This window comes from Symphalangus syndactylus, chromosome 11 (genome assembly GCF_028878055.3).
Source record: "Symphalangus syndactylus isolate Jambi chromosome 11, NHGRI_mSymSyn1-v2.1_pri, whole genome shotgun sequence".
Taxonomy (NCBI): domain Eukaryota; kingdom Metazoa; phylum Chordata; class Mammalia; order Primates; family Hylobatidae; genus Symphalangus; species Symphalangus syndactylus.
In genome coordinates, this window is record NC_072433.2 from 102,678,252 (window position 1) to 102,699,795 (window position 21,544).

The 21,544-nt window shown below is 38.1% G+C and overlaps 1 protein-coding gene and 1 long non-coding RNA gene across 3 annotated transcripts in view; one reads left to right on the plus strand and one right to left on the minus strand.

The window, feature by feature from the left end:
- Positions 1–21,290, minus strand: part of TMED7 (transmembrane p24 trafficking protein 7) — a 44,795-nt gene extending 23,505 nt beyond the window's left edge. The window contains exons 1-3 of one of the 2 annotated variants that reach the window (XM_055298636.2): positions 20,707–21,232; positions 15,501–15,746; positions 11,409–11,536 (exon numbers count right to left, since the gene is read on the minus strand). In XM_055298636.2, coding sequence (XP_055154611.1) covers positions 11,409–11,536; positions 15,501–15,746; positions 20,707–20,898 — 566 coding nt within the window. In that variant the 5' untranslated portion in view covers positions 20,899–21,232. Of the gene's footprint in view, positions 1–8,590; positions 11,537–15,500; positions 15,747–20,706 lie in introns of those variants that run through there. The other variant, XM_055298635.2, reaches the window with a different exon arrangement.
- LOC129493022 (uncharacterized) lies at positions 917–15,485 on the plus strand. Its single transcript, XR_008661014.1, has 3 exons — positions 917–1,060; positions 14,208–14,268; positions 15,134–15,485. It is a non-coding gene; the product is annotated as an uncharacterized lncRNA (long non-coding RNA).
- Positions 21,291–21,544: the final 254 nt, after the last annotated feature.

Consider the following 21,544-nt stretch of genomic DNA (forward strand, 5'->3'; position numbering starts at 1 on the left):
CCCCGCCTTAGCGCCCTTTACTTGCCTGCAGGCGAGCGCCACCACGGTCAGCCCGCGGCTTTTCTGTCTTCCTTTCTGGCCCAGCGAGCGCGCCCAGGCGGTGGGCGTCTTGCCCCGGGCGTCGAGAGGCTGGGGCCGTCCCGTACGCGGCGGGCCGCAACCCAGTCCCCGCGACCACAGCACCCTGCTCCCCGCCGCGCTTGCAGAGCCGGGACGCGCGAGTCGGGCGCCCGCAGTGGCCTCACCCTTGGAGGTCGCCGCTCGTCAGGCCTGACTGCTGTTGGCGCCCGCCCCGCCGCCCCCGAGGAGCCGCTCGAGGCCGGGCTGCTGCTTGGCCGCGGCGGGCCCCACCCGGGACGTGGCGCTGCGGGCCGAGGAGGTCCAGCTGCGAGTCAGGGGTTAATGTGGCGGGGTAACTCTAGGCAGAAGGAAGGAGCTCGCAAAGAAGGGTGGAGGAGGGGAAACCGCAATGGGGAACTGTCACCGAGCCTAGTGGACTCTCCCTGCGCTTTTTTTTTTTTTTTGGCATGTACCCCAAAAGCCAGACGTCGAGGCCCAGAAAAATCTGAAAAGGAATTCCACCATGTTTGCTCCTTACAGACCAGACAAACCCTAGATCCTTCAGAGGTACAGCGCCTCTCCTCGACTTTTCCTGTCCCTTTGCGGCCCTCTCACTTGACTACTGCAGCCAACCATACCCCTGATTAGGGGGTGCAGCACATCAGCCTCTGCCCCCCAAAAACTACCCTGAGAAAGATCCCTTTTCTCAGGTTCGTTCTCCACAACCGAACAGATTGGAACTCCACTGAATATCGAGAGAACAAAAAAGCAATTAGTTAAATGAAGCGTAAGAAGCCTTAAAAAGCCCCAATGCTGCCTCAGGCACCCAATCCTAGTCATAACCTAACAGCTCCAGTTCAGAAATCTCCTCTCCCCTTTTAATTCTCAGGCAATCCCTACTCCCTGCCAAAGGAGAACCCAGCTACTGAACATCGGATGACACCATGGATAGTAAATTGGGAGTGCAGGTCCATACCTGGGTCTCAGAAGCACAGTACAGGTAAAGCTAAGAGTTATTTCCTCCTCTTTCCCCATCTAACAACAGGCACTTCCGGTAGTAATTACTTGGTGAAATGCCGCCAATGTAGTCAGAAATACCGTATTATGTACCGTATCAACACAATTCATTATTCACGCAGTTGATTCTCCAACCACTGCACCTCCCAGCAATTCTACCTAAACTCTTTGGGTAAGCAGTGGCCTCCTAAATCCAACTGATAGTTTTGTTGCCCTCGTTTTTCCTGGGAGTCTCTCTGGCGATTGACAAAGTCGACCATTGTCTCCCAACACTGTTTCCTTGATGTTGACAACCCCACTTTGCCTTTATGCTCTTCCTGCTTGTTAAAATTCTTCTTTCAGGCCGGGCGCAGTGGCTCACGCCTGTAATCCCAGCACTTTGGGAGGCCGAGGCGGACGAATCACGAGGTCAGGAGATGGAGATCATCCTGGCTAACACGGTGAAACCTCGTCTCTACTAAAAAAGACAAAAAATTAGCCGGGCGTAGTGGCGGCTGCCTGTAGTCCCAGCTACTTGGGAGGCTGAGGCAGGACAATGGCGTGAACCCGGGAGGCGGAGCTTGCAGTGAGCCGAGATTGCGCTACTGCACTCCAGCCTGGGCGACACAGCGAGACTCCATCTCAAAAAAAAAAAAAAAAAAAAAAAAGAAGTGAGACAATTTCAGATCCATGCATTGCTAATGGGGACAGCGAATCTTCTAGTGGGCAATTTCTAGCTACATACTTGGTTATTCACATTCAAGAAAGGAGGGGACGACATGACAAACTGATAAATATACTGACTTACAGGCAGTGTCTAACGGATTGTCCAGCTTTTAGGTTCTTGGAAAGAACAAAATGGAAAATTTGTAAAAGATCTCTCAGTGAGACTTACAGATAACCCTCTTGGAGTGGTGAGGGCATGTGAAGATATTCATGTCCCACTTAAGTGCCTAACAGGATGCATCAGGTGGAGAAGATTTTCAATAATAAGGGGAACAAGATGAATTGTCTGGTAGATGTCAGTCTTTTTCTCCAGCCAACCCAGGGCTTGGTTAATGGGCCCATGTACCAAGTGGCTATCAAAGCAGTGACAGAGGTTCAATAGTACGGTCTTCTCCTCACCTACACTATTTGGCTACTATCATTGCTGAGTGTCCAACCTGGCAACAATGTGGAGTGTGACTATATTTCCAAGGCTGGGCTCCTAATATGGCATTATTCTCAATGAGACTTGCTGGCAACCTGGTAACATGATGGTTACATTGGGCAATTTCCATAAGAAATAGGTAGCACTTTGTCTTCACAAAGATAATTCACATTTAGGGTATGAATCTGCATTCTCTGCCTGCAGTGTTTCCACTGGCACTAATATTCTTGACATTTCTGAAGGTTTTATCCATTGCGTAGGAATCCCAGAAACATTTCTTCCAACCAGGTACACAGTTTATGGCAATGGAAGTGAATTCAATGGTTTTAACACATGCTTTATCTCTTAAAGTAGCTAGCGTGATAGAACAGTTGAGTGGCAAAATGAGAGCTCGGTTACAGAGATATCTGGGAGGCAACATCATGAAAAGGTAGGGTGGTGTCCTATAGAATGTGGTATATTAATTTAATAAGCAGTCAATATACGGAGTTGCCTCCCCACTACCAGGATGCACGGGTCTCAGAGCCAAAGGGTGGAAGGAGTGTTTCTGTTCAATAGTATACCTAAGAATCTACATGAATAATTTTTGCTGCCCATTCCCAAAATGTTGGGCTTGGTGGGTTTAGAAATTCTAGAGTCTAAGAGTAGAACACTTCCTTCAGGAAAAAGAATCATGTTTTGATGATTTAGGAGCCGAGACTGGCCTTGGCCTTTTGAGGTTCCTCATGCCTGCCATTAAACTAACAGAAAAGCAGCTCAATGGACTGGCCAGGGTAGCTAATTCCAGTTACCAGAGGAAAAGTGTGTTTCTGTTATACAATGGAAACAAGAAGGCTATATCTGGAAACTAGGAAATTCACTGGAATGCCTCTTAGTGCTAACAGTCCTAGTCAGTGGAAAACTGCAGCAACCCAGTAAAGACAGGCCTATCAACGGCTCAATTCTGTAGAAATGAAGGTTTAGGTCACTTCATTAGACAAAGAATCCTACCTAGTCAAAATCCTGGAGGAAGGTAAGAAGAAGGATTACTAAGCTTGATTATGGCACTTTATTCCCCCAGAAATACAACCAAAAGATAGTTTACTGGGACGTTCAAAATCAATAAACTTCTAGCCAGATAAGTCAAGAAAAAAGAGACCAGATGCAAATTACTAATATTAGAAATGAGAGAAGTGACATGACATTCCAGTTATTAAAAGGTTACTATGGAAAGATTATGAACTTTATGCCAGCAAATTCAACAATTTATATGAAATGGAAAAAATCCTTAAAAGACAAACAGTCAAGATGAAACAGATTATTTTAAAAGCCCTAAATCTATCAAAGAAATTAGGGTGTAGTGAAAAATGTGCCCACAAAGAAAACTTCATGTCCAGGTGACTTCAATGGTGAACTCTACCAAACATTTAAGGAAGAAATAATAACAATCCTACACATACTCTTCAAAAAAATTCAAAAGGATTCAATAGGATTCTGAAATCTTCTATTAAGCCAGCATTAGTATCATACTAATCAGAAAAAAGACATTACAAAAACAGAAAACTACAGACCAACATCTCTCATGGATACAGATGTAAGATTCTAAACAAAACTTGAACAAATCAATGAAGGTTGAGAATTTTCCAGAAATGACATATCAACCCACAGATCCAAGATGCCAAACAAAGCCTAAGTGGGAAAATACAGTAAAATCCTCACTTATATACAACATAATGAAACTCAAAAAAAAAATTATAATTGCGAAGAGAAAATCCTGAAAGCAACCAGAGGAAAAAAAAAATGGATTAGTCTAAATGGAGCAAAAGACTGACAGGTGACTTCTTCCCAGTAACAGTGGAAGTCAGAATACAAGGGAAAGTTATCTTTACCTTTCCAGATAACCATCCATTTCAAGGGGAAAAAAAAAAGTCCTTCAAAAAGAAGGCAAAATAACGACATTTCAAAAAACAAGAACAAAGTAAATGTGCCACCAGGTGACCTGCACTAAAGTAAATTCTAAACATATACTCAGGCAAAAGAAAAATTACTCCAGATGGAAGCTCAAAGACACAGCAAGGAATGGAGAGTAAGAAAGGTGGCAAATTTGTGGGTAAATCCAAGTCAATATTAACTATATAAAACAATAGTAATAACTTACATTTAAAGAGATACAACATATGTGACAACCACATATATAAGCTGGGAGGAAAGTAAATGGAATTAAAGTGTTCTAAGGCTACTGCACTGCCCAGAAGTCTGGGCAAGTTTAGGCGTTGATAAGTCAGAGACGCATAATGAAATTTCTAGAAAACCATGAACAGAAATATATACAATGTCCAATCTAATAGGTAGAGGAAAAAAAGGAGTAACAAAAACAAAACTATCAAAAAAAAAAGAGTAGAGAAAAAGGAACATAGAACAGATAGGACACATAGTAATAGTAACAACAATATGATATAAACAAGACACCTCTAAAAACTAAGTATACATAAAGGCTGAAAGTAAAACTGTCGAAAATGATATACGACACAAGTGCTAGCCAAACAAAAGCTGGTATAGCTACATCAATATCAAATAAAATTAATTTTAAGGCAAAATTTATTAGTGGAAATAATGATAATTTTGTAATGATAAAGCTTCTTTCAATTAACCTGGAAAATATAACAATTATACATTTGTATCCCAATACAAAATAGAAAAATAGAGAAATTGAAAGAATCACACAGACACATCTAAAATCATGCTAGCTACATTTTAACACAATTCTCTTAGTAATCAAGAGATATATACCAAAAACAAAAAAATCATCACTAAGGATACTGAAGACTTGAAAATTAATGAACATGACTAAAATGATTAATGAACATAAATAACTGTAGAACTTTCTTTTCAAGCACCCTAAAATTAATAAAAACCAGCCACTTATTATGCCATAAAGCAACTGTTAACAGTTACATTTCAAAGAATTTAAATCATATAGAGAATATATCCTCTGATCACAATTCAATTGTTAAAAATCAACAATAAAGGAAAACTTAAATATTCATGTTTGGAAATTATAGTTCCAAGTAATATCTATGGATCAAAGTAGTAATGATAATGAAATAAAAAACTTTGCAGTTAGTGAATAACTAAAATGCTAGATATTGAGACTCATGGAAATGAGTCTCATGGAAATTAATTTTTGTTTTTCTTTGTTATTTTTTCTATTTTATTGATTTCAGCTTTTTCTTTTCTATGTTAATTTGTCATATTATTGTAGTGGATGGTGAGCTCCTCAAATTTTCAACTTTCTATTCTGATTTACATATTTAAAGCTATAGATTTCCATCCAAATGCTCCTTTATCTCTTGTGTTAGTTTTCTATGCTGGGTAACAAATGACCACAGGTTTACCTCATTAACCTCATGGAAATGCAAATTAAGCAACGAGGTACCATTACAAGCCTAGATTTTCCATTTTTAAAGTCTAACAATACCAAATGTGGAATCTTTTAATGCTGCTGGTGAAAGCGCTGATTAATTACTTTGGAAAAGTTAGGTATCACCTAGTTAATTTGAAGATATACATATTCTATGACCCACCAATTCCATTGCTGGATGTATTCTCAAGAGATCATACACATGTACAACCTGACATATATACAAGAATGTTCATAGTGGCTTTGTTCAAAATAGCAAAAAAGGTGGAATCATCCAAATGTCTTCATGGAAGAAATACATAGTGGTGGTATGTTAATAATAAACACAGTAACAAAAACTGTAGCCATATGCATCATCAGGGATGGCATTAAATGTTCAGCAAGTCATAAAAAAGTGACATTTCTATTTATTAAATAGAATTTAATACTTTATTAAATTTTATTAATGTTTACTTCTACCTGTTTAGACTATTTTTAAGGAATGTAGACATCAGTACTACTCGAAGTGTGGTCCCATATTGATCCCATATTGATCAATTGTCATTAGCTGATAGAGAGATAAGCACATGAAGTGAGCAAGCATGCATAAACATTTAGAAATGCTGATAGTAATCTGACAGTGCCAATACATTCAAGTACACGATTTTGTATTTATAAAAGGATCACTTTATGATGGTTTAGAAATTATGTTTTAAAAAGTGTGAGAACTAGTAATTGGTAAAAATACAAAGAAAAGATTATTTGCATTACAAGCAGAATATTGGTTCTCTCTCGGGGTGATTCAGGAAACTGACCAGGAAAGGATACATAGGAGCTTTCTAAGGTATTGGCAATGTACATTTCTTAACCTGAGCATTGGGTATATGAGTATCTGTTTTATAACTTTATTTCTCATTAAATTGTACATGCTGAATGCTCTCTTCTATATGATAGATTTCACAAATGTAAAAGTGTAAAAATTTGTTATAGACAGTACAACACCAATTTCTTTAAACGATACACAAATATCTATAAAAAATAACTGAAATACACCAAAAAGAATGATGAAATTCTGGGTAGACTTTGTTCTTTGAACCATTATTAATCAAATTCTTATGCTGTTGCCTTTTCAAGATAGTAGTGATCATTAGGAATCTAAATGATCCAGCACTAAAAACAGAGTATGCCAGACCAGTGTCACTTTTGTATCTAAATTTCAGCAAGGAAGCTGATTCCTAATGATAAAAATGGGATAACATCCTTGTATTTTCCTCCAGAATTTGGAAACTCCTGAGATGGAGAAGTTACTCAGGAGATCAAACATCACCTTTATTGTTAACAAAATTAAAGAATATGTCTTTCAATCTGTAGCAACAGGGACTGGTTAATACCCATATCCCTAAACTGGAGATTAAACCACTCAATTACTGGCATAGTCATATAACCAGGGCTTCCGCTGTGGGGAGATAACATAAAACTCCCTAAGAAATAAGTCTTTGGACCTATATATTCTCTTCTTCTTCTAGCACCCTTCGAGTCCACTCTGCTTCATTACCTGTGTAACATTAGTTGCTCATACAGCTATCCTATCTACACCATCTAGGTTATGTTCCTGGAGGTCAGACAGTCTTATTCATTTTTTTTTTTTTTTTTTGAGACTGAGTCCTGCTCTATCGCCCAGGCTGGACTGCAGTGGTGCAGTCTCGGCTCACTGCAACCTCCACCTCCCAGGTTCAAGTGACTCTCCTGTCTCAGCCTCCCGAGTAGCTGAGATTACAGGCATGCGCCACCATGCCCAATTTTTTGTATTTTTAGTAGAGACAGGGTTTCACCATGTTGGCCAGGCTGGTCTTGAACACCTGACCTCAGGTGATCTGCCCGCCTTGACCTCCAACAGTGCTGGGATTACAGGCATGAGCCACTGCGCCCAGCTGGTCTTATTCATTTTTGAAATTTCTAGCAGACCATTATGTGCATGACAGACATTCGAACACTATCATATTTGTGTTATGTATTGTTCATGTAAGAGCCACATGAATAGAAACCATAGTAAGGACTTTAGGAACTAAAGAAAGATCAAGAGACCAGAATTAGACTAATGATAAAAATATAATTACTAAGTGCTTGTATATGCTAGGCACTGATCCTCAGTGTTTAATAAACATCTCATTTCATTCTCATTATACCAGATGGCATCACCTTAGCAGCAGATGGAAAACAGAAACATATAGTTAATAAAATCCAAAGTCACACAACCATGACTTGAACTTGACTGTGACTCCAAAGCCAAAGCACTGAACCGCTACTGAGCTGTAATGAAATCAAGATAGCTAAGCCTTCAGAGATCTATCCTTAATTGGTTTTTTGTAAGGCAATACTGCATAGTGCTTGAAAAAGAGGGCTCTGGAGCCAGACTGCTATGGTTCATATTCAAACTCTGCTAATATACTATGTGATATGAGACTTCTTAACCCTTCTATTCCTCACTTTCCTCATCTGTAAAATGGAAATAATACCTTTATTTCATAGAATCATTGCAAAGATTAAATGTGTCAATACAAATACTCAGCACAGCACCTAGCACAAGGTAGGCATTCAATAAATGTTAACCTATACTTATAGTTATTTCCCTGCTGTTTTCGGAGAATTGTGCCCAGGAACCAGACTGTCCCCTCTGACTACATTATTAAGAAAAACATTGATACAACTGGGTAATATACAAACTAAAGGTAATTTACTTAAAAATTAAGACCTCTTTAGAGCAACTGATGATTTAACTGCTTTTCACCTACACAAACTTTCAGTAAGGAATGCAAAGAGAAGGTTACAAATTAGGCAGTACAGACGTGGTATTTCTCTTTCACCTTCTTTCTTGGACAGTCCCTCACATATTTTAATAAAATACCAAATAAATAATCACTCTCATTACAGAACTGTACTCCAGGCTTTAAGTTTATAAGGAGCTTTAGAAAGATTTAAATCCTGACAGAAACAAGTGAAGTCAGTTTGTTGAAAGATTTTTTTTATTCTACAAGAAATTGATAGGTGCGATCCTGTTAAAGAAATTTCTTTTCAAAAGTAAATGAAAAACCCCTCTGAATTATTTATATATTAATTTAATTTTTTGAAAACAATAGTCATAGGGCCTGCTTTGTCCTATTTAACTATAAATGTTACACATTTACAAACTGAAACAAAAATGCATAGTACAGAGATTTAAATGAAATCTTCGAAAGAATAAATTTGCTTTTCAGTCCACTGTATTTTCAAAATTGATTATCACCAAGCTTGGATGAAAGCTGTGAACCACAAACCATTTGTTTCTTTAATAGAAAAAAGAATGTGTAGATTATTAGCAAAGTAATACCTTAAAATGTATCTTCACACAGTTGAAATTTTAGTATAAACTTGTATATCAAGTTGCTTTCCATTATTTATTCTACTTTAAAAATATATACAACTATGATGTTCAAATATGTATTCTGAGCCATTATGTCCAAACATAAATATTTGGGAAATTCAAACTGCTGCAACAAGTTACGAAAGGATTAAGGAAAAATGATGAGCTACAAATTATGTAGTTGGAGGAAGAAAAAAAATGTTACTTAGCATTTATGTCTGGATAGGTATGTATTTTCTAATTTACATATACATATCCAGTTGAGTATAGACAACCATCAAAGCGTAACCAGTTACACAGAGACTAGACTAAGCCCACACTATTTTCTATAACAGGTAACAGTAGTGATTTCAAAAATTTTAATATCTCAATAGTTTCACCAAAAATTATTTGTAGTAATATGCTAATATTCTGAAGTTTTGAGAGGCACAGATTAAATGAGTGCACTATCTATGCCAAACTCAGCAAGTCTATAACTTACTGTTTAATTATGGTATAAGTATCTGAACATAATAGCATAGAGAGGCAACCAGAAAAGGACATTTTACATATGCCCATGCTGATCAATCACATTAACATAAGTGCTTAAAACTTTCAAATTTAAATATAAAGGGACACTTACAAAGCTGCAAGACAACTTCAGTACAAAAACCCAAATTGATAAATCCGCAAAATCTTAAACTTCTTAATCCATTGATAAATATTAAGGAGTAGCTGGTCTTCAAATATCTTTAAAAAAGGGTTGAAAACATGTTCACCCTTTGCTATACTGCGGCATCTGAAATTATCAAGCATGACAACTTGAATTTGTTTTGCTCTTCCATGCAAGAAGTATATATATGCATTTTAAGATAGCTTAGAATTAAGAGTTAACTTCTAGTCAGTACTGGTAAGTGACTAGGATGGCTATCCAATCAGTATTCTATGGTATCACATATCAAAGTTTCTACAATATGACAGTCTTGTCTTGTTCAGAACTCATCACTTTTGGGTAGGGAAGAGAGACATGGCAGAAAAGCAGTTGCAATTAAAAAAAAAAAAACAGCAGAAAAGCTTTAAATATCTATATAATTTTGAATCATCTTGTATTCTATCAGATAATACTTGGAACAAAATCTTATTTCAATCAGCTCAATCTATACAAGTTATAAGATGCAAACACAATGTAAACCCTATAGTCTACAGAATATGCACTATTTAATTCTCATTAAATAAAGAAAAGTCAATGAAGATTACCAAATAAGAAACACATTGCATTCCAAATTTTTAAATCACTTCAGGGTAGCTAACCAGAAACTACAGAAACAAAATATGCAAGACAAAAAAAAAGAATAAAGGAGAGCAACTAACTTTTCAGTGCATCACACCCATGAGGATAAAATGTATGGCACTTATGTGTGACACTAATACTAACAATTGTTAATTTAAGCTGGGAATGACTCAGATATTAAAGTCATATAAGGGCAAAAGCCAGCCAATTAAAATGTTAAAATTAAACATATCACCTTTTTTCTTTGTAAAAGCACTGAAAATGTAATGAGTACGGGTAACTCACTAAAAATTTTCCTATTTCATTTGCCCCCATTATAGTGTCTTAAATTATTCTGTAATATTTCTACCTGTTACAAACAGTCTGATATTTAAGGCCTGTATAAACTCTTTTATGCTACTGAAACTACTGTTTTCTGTGTGCTACAAATGCCTTTATGAAAAAATAGTATAGCTGGTTATAAATCATAAACCCCAAAAACAAAAGTCTGACATTTTCTAAGCTAGTGAGAAATAAATTTTACCACGATGTATCAATATTAACTAACATTCCTATGGTAGATTTATTTTTCCTCCATAAAACTGAACAGTGCAGAATAGGGCTTGGGCTACAGTTCATCACATTTGGTTTTCTTATTAACAATTAAAAGGCAATTTTCTTCCTCCCTAACACATGTAGACATTAAATCTAAGGTTTTTAAAATATCAACTACCTATAAGAAAAGTAGTCTTAAATGGTTAAAAGGAATCAAAATACCAAAGTTTAGTGTGCGAAGAGTAGATATAAACAATCGAGAACAGAGTAGATCATTGGTGCTGAATATTTAACATGAATAGCCCAAAATGAGTTCCAAAGTTTTTCCACCTTTACAAATAAAAAAAGGTGTCCTTTCCACAGTTTGGGAATATGCATTGTACATCCCTCCCAACAAGTGTATGAGTAAGGTTTTAAAAATGTTGCCAACATTAAGTTCTTCAGTACCTAAAATTAATTAGAGGACAGCAATATTACAGTGGCAATGGTGCATCAATTCTCAAAACGTAGTTATGATCCAACACGAGTTGTGGTGGTTCTTTTATCTGAGAAAAAGCTTTTCAAAAGAAATACCTGCCCTATGCTAACCACCAGAAGAATGAGGGCTTCTCCTACTGACCAATAGGCCACTCTTGTATTTAGATCCTCTGCTCGGCTTCGGCCTTGAGCTTCTCTTAAACGGAAATGAGTCTGATAATCGATGACAGACTTCAGAGCTTCATGAATTGAAACACAGGCAGATTCCATCTGCAGAGAAATAGTTTTCAGTCAGTATGTGTGATACTTTCTGTAGACTTCATCTATCATATTCAGCTTTTCTTTCAATTTGATCTCAATTCCTCTTCTGACTAACATGCTACTAATCTGGCATTCATTCATACATTTATGCCAGTTGTCCTTGCAATGAAACCCCCCTGCTCATTTTCACTGGGACAACTGTTAAGGCTAGAGATCTCATGAAGCAGCTGTTTTCCCCAACTGAGATGTCACAGCCATGGTATCAGTAAGGGGGCAGATGGAACACTAAGCTAACAATAGCAGAAATACTTATCAGCTAAGGTTGGTGACTACAGAATTTCCAGCCCAAGTTCTTTAAAGAAGAATTAGGAGGAAGAGAATGGCAGTGAGCTCACCAATAATGAGAATATAAGTCAAAGTCCAAATATCTATAAAAATAAAGCATAGTACAAAAAAAAAGCTGAATTAGGCAAAGCTCTTTGAACTATGTTTAAAACAGCCAGAACATCAAAATTGTTAGTAACTTTTAAATCCGAAAGGGATATATCAGAATAGGAATGACTTTTTTTTTTTTACATTTATCTATTTGTTAAATCAGCCTTTTACCTCATGCCAGTCAACTAAACCAATATGTATGTTCCCAACAGGATGCAAGTTTCAGTTTCACTGTGTAATCAATTTGTGGGCCTTTAGCTGCTAACAGCTTGCCTTTTTATACATTTATTATACCATCTGTTTTGAGAAAGGTTAAATGACTAGTTTTTTTGTATACCATGGTTTAATATTTTTCTACTGCTGCAAACTTAATCCTAGTTGTAAAATACATGTTTTATTATTATTTTATGCAACAAGCCTGTATTAAGAGTTTTAAAAACAAATCTAAGTTTGTTTCAATTTTAGTTAAGGAATATAGAAATTAGAAAATAATGTTTAATAAAGTTCTGCCAAAGTAAGTATGAAAGGAATAATTATTAAAATATTCTATTAAAAGTGCTTTTAAAAAATGTAAGAAATTATGAGGCCAACAAACTGCATTAACCTATTAGAAGGCTCAAATATTTTTGTTGTCCTTGCTTTGTTTGGGCCCCTAGGAATGAAAAATTTGCAAAACTGTGGTAAAATGATTCCTAATTTGTGATGAGGAGCTACAGAGAGATGTGCTTCTAGCATTTCTTTGCTTTCTGTGTATTCTCAAAATGGCATATTGCCCAAGGATTCTTCACCTGGAAAGTACACATAAAGGCAAGGAGTTGACACAAATGCAGAATGTTTAGGAACTCCTTTAAGCCTGTCCGTGGGGTATGGCTTAAGAACTACTGAATTAGAGAAAATCACAGAAATTAAACTACATGCATTCTACAGCTTTTGAGATGTGACTTTTTTTTTTTTTTTGATATGGAGTCTCGCTCTGTCACCCAGGCTGGAGTGCAATGGTGCGATCTTGGTTCACTGAAACTTCCACCTCCCAGGTTCAAGCGATTCTCCTGCCTCAGCCTTCTGAGTAGCTGGGATTACAGGCGCACTCCACCACACCCAGCTAATTTTTATATTTTTAGTAGAAACAGGGTTTTACCATGTTGGTCAGGCTGGTCTCGAACTACTGACCTCATGATCTGCCCGCCTCAGCCCCCCAAAGTGCTGGGATTACAGGCGTAAGCCACCATGCCTGGCCGGAGATGTGATTTTTAAAAAACTTTTACAGTGAAAACTTCCATACATATTCAAAAGTATTGAGAAAAGTACAATGAACCTCCACCATGTCAACAAAGATTAACACATGGCTAATCTTGCTTCATCTACATTCCCCACGTATTTTCCCCAATTATTTTTAAAGCAAATCTCAGATATTTTATCACTTCAGCGACAAATACTTTTATACTTTATTTCTAAAAGATAACACTTCTTAAAAACATAACCCCAATAGTATTATAACACATGAAATAATTTAAAACAGTTCCTTAAAGTCAGGAAATAGTGTTCAAATTTCCCCTATTGTTTCAAAATTGGTTTTCAAATAAGAATCCAAGTAAAGTTAACACAATCATTTGGCTGATATAAGTCTTCGTTAATCTTCAGGCTTTCTTCCTTGTTTTTTTCTTTTTTCCTTGCCATCTACCCCTATCTTGTGGCATTTCCCACTTCCTGGATTTTGTTGATTGCATTCCCATGCTATTCCTTTATCCTCTGTATTTCTTGTAAACTGGCATTTGGAGCTAGAGACTTGATGGAATTCAGGTGCAATGTTCTGGGTGGGAACGTCTAGTAGTCAGTGTTGTGTACTTCTTACTGCATGTTATCATAAGGCACATAATGTCTAGTTATCTCTGCATTTGTGAATGATCATTCAGTCTGATCCGCTCAGTATAAAGTTCCCCATCAGCCTTTTACTTAATGGTTTTAGTAGTGACTGGTGATCATTGCCTACTCTAAATCCATCATTTTATCAACAGGTAAAAAATGGTGAGAGTAAAACTCTTATCATTTATTCTGCATTACTAGCCGGTAATTTTCAATTTTGTAGTATGAAAAGTTGCTTTATAACTATCCCTACTATATGATACATTATCTTTTTGAAAGTAGAAAAATAAGACTGAGAAAAATTAAAAAATGTAGCATGGATAAAGACGGCTATGATACTAACTGCTTTATTACCATTCATTTCTTCTATTTACCCACTTAGGTTTTTAGAACAAGCCACCTTATACAAGTTAAAATTCATGAAGGAATGGATACAGGTGAAGGTAATGGCCCCAAAGAAATATCATTTTACAAAGCAAGGTGTCTTTCACACAAGACCTTAAAATAAAGAGAACATTTCTAAAATTAAGAGTATTTGAATATATCCTGCTAATTCTAACAACAGCTTTATGAATTAAGGCTTTTACACATTCTTAAAGCTGTCTCTTTCACCATGACTTTGGCCAAGAGACTAAATAGAACCTGGGAACACTAAAATACCAGTTTAAGATTTTAACGAATAAGTGGTAAATAATTCTTTTTCATGCCTAATTGAGTAACTTTTAGATATGATCTGAGCCCATACAGGTTGAGTATCCCTTATCCAAAATGTTTGGGACCAGAAATGCTTTGAATTTCAGATTTTTTTCTGATTTTGGAATGTCTACATATACATAATGAGTTATCTTTGTGATGGAACCCAGGTCTAGACATGACATTCATTTATGTTTCATATATGCCTTATATATGCAGCCTTAAGGCAACTGTATATGATATTTTCAATGATGTGTCATGAGATCAGATGTACAATCTTCCACTTGTGGCATCAGGTTGGAGCTAAAAGTTTTGGATTTTGAAGCATTTTGGATTTTGCTGTATTTGAACTAGAAATAAAACAGTCCTCATCACCTAAGCAATAGCTGTTCACTGGATTTAAATTTTTTACGCTTTCTCTATTTCTCCAAAATAAATCTGAATTTAGCTTTTGTAACTATTTTTGTGAGATGACTTACCATTAATCTTCAATATTTCACCTAAAGTTACAGCACAAGTTACTGTTACAGCAGCTTGAGTAACACTAAGTAATGGTATTAAAGGCTATCATATGGTATTATTTATCTACTAATTTAGGCATCATTTTGCTTCCAGTTACACCAGCCTCCTGAGTATGACGGCAACATTCCTTCAGGGATTAAAGAAAATGCTTCAGAAGATTGGAACACTGCTCAGCCTTCCCAAACTTCTTTTAGCACTGATGTTTCTACCTTAGTGATCTTCCTCCTTATTTTAATGCTTCTTTCTCTTTACAATTAAAAGTTCATAAAATCTTTCAACATTATTTTTCACTATAAAAGTCTGAAGTTCTCTGTGAAATGCCTACATGTAAGAATTAAGATAGATTTTAAAGGCTGTCAGTCTCAAAATTCCATGCTCATCAGTTGGTGCATGATATTAAATTATGCTTTTTTCCTCCTTTTAAATCTACCAACATTATATTGCTGATTTTTTTATTTACCTGGGTAAGAGCACTGACTCGGTTCTCACTAGGAAACAAAGGTGGGTCTTCTCCAACTTGAAAATCAAAATATACAGTTTTATGTGTGAAAGTAGAAAATTCATTGCTGAAGCAAAATTTGTATGTCCCATTTTTGGAGGCTGTGAACGTAAAACTATCATACTGTTTCTTCATCTCTTTGTATAACACTTTACCATCAGGATCTTCTAATCGACAATCTACATCATAGTGACCACCAGTAATCACCTGTAAGAGATTAAAAAAAAAAATCACTGTGAAAAGTTTGAAAAATTAATCAGATTTAATCAGATTTCCTATTAAAATGGCAATAAGGTAATGGGCAAAGGACTTTTACTATCAAAGACAATTTTACATTTTTTAATTTTCACCAGCGGATAGAACTTGGGAGATTTAACTTCAACTAAACTTTACAGAAACTGAACAAGTTTCCTCCAACTTTTATGCACTTTGAACTAGCCAGACAACTGTGCTAATTAATGTAGATCTATTAGATCACTTAGTTCTCCCAGCAACCCTATAATATACTTTTTTTCCTTCCATTTGACAGACTGAAAAACTGATGTTAAATAAGCAACCTATTCAAGACTATTCATCTAGTTAAGTGGGAAGGCAGAACTTGAACTCCAAAGTCATATTCTTAACCTCTAAGCTTACTGCCTGCAATATTTCTGAAAATTTTCTCACCCACTTTCCTATTAGCATCATCGAAGCACACACACAGTGAAGTAATAAGGTAGGCGAATCCTTAGGATTACACCCCATTTATACTTCTATCATAGAACTTAAGCTCATTTTACTGCCAAATTAGATTGTGTTTATTAAGTTCTTTTACAGTCAGTTATATGGAATTTGAAATACATTTTGTTTTGAACTACACTATAAGTTGAGTAATGGAGTGGGCTACTCTAAAAGTATATAATCATTTACAACCATGTTTTCAGGAGAGACACATAACTGATTAAACAAAATATTGTTGAAACTCTTGTGATTAAAGCAAAAACAAAATAACATGAAGGACAACAAGTCTGTTTATCTAGGAAGCCAGTACTAATGACAAACATACTGAATGGAAGCCTGGAGGTAGGTGATATGAGTCTGAACAGAACTGTGGAACTACTTTCAAGGGCTTATGCTTAATCAGTTACAATTCCAGCCATTTGGGTTGTACAAACAAGAGTAGGGAGAGATTTTTCCTGTGGTAACTGGATAAGTATTGTAAGAGACAAAAGGGGGAAAGGATTAAAGAGAAAGGCTTCCTTACATGAGAAAGAACTGAGTAGGAAGAAAGAGGGAGTGGGGAGAGGTGAAGAAAGAGTGAACGTATACACTTGTAAAAGAGATGATGAGGAAGAGACATTGGGTTGAATGAAGGGTTCCCAAACCACCATGTGATTGGGCAGCACAAAATTGTTATTTTCAACCTTGAACTCTCTTGGTTAGCATACTGACATTCTCCGTCAAACTCTGGATTTAAAAGAAGGATCTGTGACCTGTGTGACCTTTTCTCACTTAAGAGAGAGGATGACTAACGAACTATGTTACAGATCATTTTGATAATCACATGAAAATAATTATGCACTTATGAAACTGTAAAAATATGTAAATGTTAATATACAGATAAAATGTTTTGATATGAAAGTGTCTTATCAATTGGGGATTTACCAATCCCCATCCTCAACAAAAAGTAACTTTTTCTCCAGGTGAAAATAATAACTTCATTTTGCTATAGTGAATTATACATACTTGACCATTGCATTCTGAATAATCAAACACATACATACAAACTGAACAGGACCATAACTTATCATCACACCACTTCTCTTCCATCAAACTTAAAACAAGTAACCTTACTTAATAGTATCCTTCAAACCTGTCCAATCATCTACTATTGAAACTGAGGATCATTTCAAACTAAGTGTCCCTATCTATCTATATGATCACACAAATCTCTCAATCTTTTTGCCCCTCTCAAATTCATCGCATTCCTAAACCACAATCCAGACAGGACTACTGCCACAACTTCCTAAAAGGTCTTCCCACTACCCAATATCTTCTCCCTCTAACTCAGGGTTTCTCAACCTCAGCATTATTCCCATTCTGAGCTGAATAATTCTGTGTTGTAGGAGGCTGTACGGTCCTGTGCACTGTGACACTTTAAGCAGCATACCTGGTCTCTACCTACTAGATGCAGGTAGCTGCCCTTCTCCTAACATGATGCCGAATATCCCCTGGGAAGGAGGGGTGCCAATCTCCCCATCTTTCCTCATTTCCCATTGAGCAATCACTTAAACACTTTTTGATAATTACCTGTGGTCTGCAGAAAAATCTAAACCTGTTAACAATGGTATACTATTCACCTGTTCTTCCTCCCAAGTAGCTTCAGAACCTCTTTTATTCACACCCTTACTCGTTCTATGTTCCTAAAATACCAGACTACCAGAAATTCTCTGAACAAGTCTTTGCTTTACATCTGCACTGACAGTGCAGTTCAACAGGGTTTGCTAAAGAAGAATCACGGGGATCAAAATGACAGTGTTTGCAAATCTACAGTTTATTACTGTAGGTTATAATGTTATAAATCTACAGTTTATAACATTATGTGACTATATATGTCTATGTAAGCTCTCTGAGGTCAGAGTCAGTCTCTGGGAGGTAGTATAATAAAGTGGTTAAGAATTTAACTTGGGACTGAAAAGAGTCCCAAAAGGAAAAGAATATAAAACATCACAGCCAAAGGCTGTCTCACAGCAAGAGATCTGAAAAAGTTAGGTGTGGGCTCCTTTGTCTTCCCTCTGTTAGGTCTGTGGCCAGACATATATTCTCTCAGATCTGGAACCACCCAAGTGTGCAAAGAAAACACCCTGGAACCAAGGAACCCAAAATGGAGTCTTGACTGCATTTTTAAATATTTTGCTGGTCACAAAGGCATATTCCTGCTATGGAGCTAGTCTCAACAACAGAGCTCTGGGTTGGGGGTGTGGTCTCATCAAGACCAGGAGCAAATCATCAATCAGTCTCACTGTTACCAATAAATAATGTTGACAAACTGGTACAAACTGCCCCCAAAGCCCTTGGACTCACAGTCACAAAGCTATTATAATAGCTTTATATTAAAGCTAATAATAATCATTTTGTGACTATTAATATATATAACTATAGTCACGAAACTATTATTATTTGGTGTATTTCAATGCTATGCACAAATGTTAGCAATATAGCTCAGGCTAATTTCAGGCCTGCTGAAAGTGTCATGAACATATCTGCCCAGGGCCCCTTCTTCTCTCCTCTGCCGCCTCGTAGAGCAACAGCTACTTATCTTGCAGACTCAGCTCTAACATCAGCTCCTCAGCTAAATGTCCCCTGATGATCCTTCTGTCTTCTGCCAGCACTATACCTAGTGTATACCTTTATTGTTGCATTTAACATTTTATGACTATGTATGTCTACGTAAGCTCTCTCAGGTCAAAGTCAGTCTCTGGGAAGTAGTATAATAAAGTGGTTAAGAATTTAACTTGGGACTGCATTACTGATTTAGCTACTTCTAAGTTTTATGCCCTTGGATCTTAGCCTATCTAAACCTCAGTTTCATCAGTAAAAAAGGAGTAAGAGCTATAACAATTTCATATCGGGCTTTCCTGAGAACACACCTGAAATGCTTAACATACTGTCTACACATAACAGATGCTAATTTGCTAGCCATTGTAGTAGTATCCTTAGCACTAATCACTGAGTCTGCATACACAAAAATACAGGAAATGTTTATTAAATTCAAACAAAGAAAATGTTGGCTTATACATTTTATCACAATTCCTGCTATGTTCTTTTCTGTCCCCTGGTGCTAATCCATGAAGGTAAGTAAGCCTAAGGGTCATCCTTGGCCTCCCCTCCCTAACCCACTATAGCCAAATCATCACCAAGTCCTGTTGATTCTACTTACTACCTTCTCTCCAATCCTTTCACTTTTCATTTACCCCACTGCTATCACCCTACTCTAAGCCACTGTCATTTCTTGTCTAGACCACCAAAATAACCTCCTAATCAGCCTTCCACATCCACTCTGCAACATCTTACCACCACTTCTCTACCTGCACAATTTATTATTAATGCAGCCACCAAGAATATTCTGGTCATATCACTGAACTGCTTATAACCCTCTGATGGCTTCCTGCACCTTCAGGAAAAACAAATCCTTAACATGGTCAGCAAGACACTATCTGGCCTGCCCCTGCTGACCCCCTTGCTCTGGCTCCTTATTCCCAACCATACTGGACCTCTCTCTATGGCCCTGAAATTTTCAGTGTTCACTACAACCACAGGCTATTCCCCCTCCTCCCTTACCAAGGGGTTTATAGCTCATCCTTTAAAGTTCAGCTTAAAATAATTTTCCAAAGGAAGCCTTCCTTCATGGATCCTACTTACTGCTCTTAAGGCACAGTTCTGATGAATGAGCAGATACCAGTTAAGAAAAGTAGGGTGAGAGGGGAATCATGAATGATGGCAGTGACCCTACCAGTTTCGACCACTTCTGTAGCACTGACACCTAGTATTCAATAGCTACCCAAATGTTAAATGCGCCTACCAAACAAAATTGAAACTCAGTAAATACTGTTCTAACCAACCGAAAAAACACATTCTGTTAAAGTTTCTTTTTTACATAATCCCAAAGATCAGCAAGGGCCTCTCATTTATTACAGCAATTCTTTCTACAACACTCTTGGCAAATGGCCGTTCAACCTGTAATGGAGCTCTTCCAATGACAGGGACCGCATTAACCAACAGTCCTAATATTGGTAAAACTGAAAAGCAATGAAGTTAAGACATTGGCAGCACTTCAAATCCAATTAAACTGGAGGTGTGGATTAGAGAGTAGAGGGGTTGACACTGGGTACTATAGAGTATAAATGATTTTCTTTAAGGGAATCTTTTAAGGAAGAAAGTTCAATAGGCCTTAAAAATGAGAATGGAAAGAAATGCTAAAGTGAGCATTTCTGGAATTCATATATTTTAATATCCGGTCTTAACATCTCTCACCCAAGGTTTATTAGAGGAAAGTCAAATGCCGGGCATCAGCCACCTAGAAGCGATTTTTGAATTAGCCTAAGAATGGGGTAACATGGACAGGAAAGTTGCACCCCCAATCCTGGAGCCGTGAGTTGGGGCCCGGGGACTGCTAGGCCCCTGATACCTGGAACTCCAGGGTGCACTTGGTGCCCTGAGCGATGTCCTCGTAGAAGCACTGCTTGGCGTTGTCAGGAAGCTCGAAGGTGATCTCAGAGGCGCCGCCGGGTCCAGGCACCAGTAGCAGCAGTGCTAGCAGCCTGCACCCCCAACGGCCCGCGACGGACGCCCAGCGCTGCGCGGTCCCCGGCCGCGGCATCCCGAGAAGACGGCGGCGGCCTCGACCGAGCTGCGAGACGCAGGGTCGGGTCTGCGCGGACCAACCGCGCGCGGCAGGCCTCAGCGCAGGCCGCCCCGCAAAGATAAACGGCAGAGCAGGTTCACGCCTCTGGGAGATTCGGGATCAGAGCGACCCTCCGGATTCCCGTGAGGGACGCAAAGGGGCGCACCTGGGTCAGTGAAAAAGAAGCGGAAAAGGCCTGAAAGGGTCGGAAGTGGGGATTAGCCTTTGGCGGGCAGGGGGGGGGGAAGGGGCGGAGCCTGAGACACCGGCTCCCGTGACCCGGATGTGTTCTCCTCCGGGGACAGGCGTTGGAGTGCGTACGTGGAAGCCCGCGAGGCGTTGGCTCTGCCTCCGTGGCAGCCTGGGACGAGGGGCGGGGCCAGAGTCGTGGGCGGAGAGGGGCGAGGCCAGGACACGGGGCGTGGCGGCCGCCGTGGTTACAGGCGGTTGGCGAGGGTAATTACGCTCCAATCACTGGCTTTTTTTTTTTTGAGACAAGAGTCTCGCCCTGGTCACCCAGGCTGGAGTGCAGTGGCGCGATCTGCGCTCGCTGCAACCTCCGCTGGGAACTTAGCGCAGGGGAGCATCTAGGGAGTAGTAAAGGGCTCATTTTGCCCTAGGG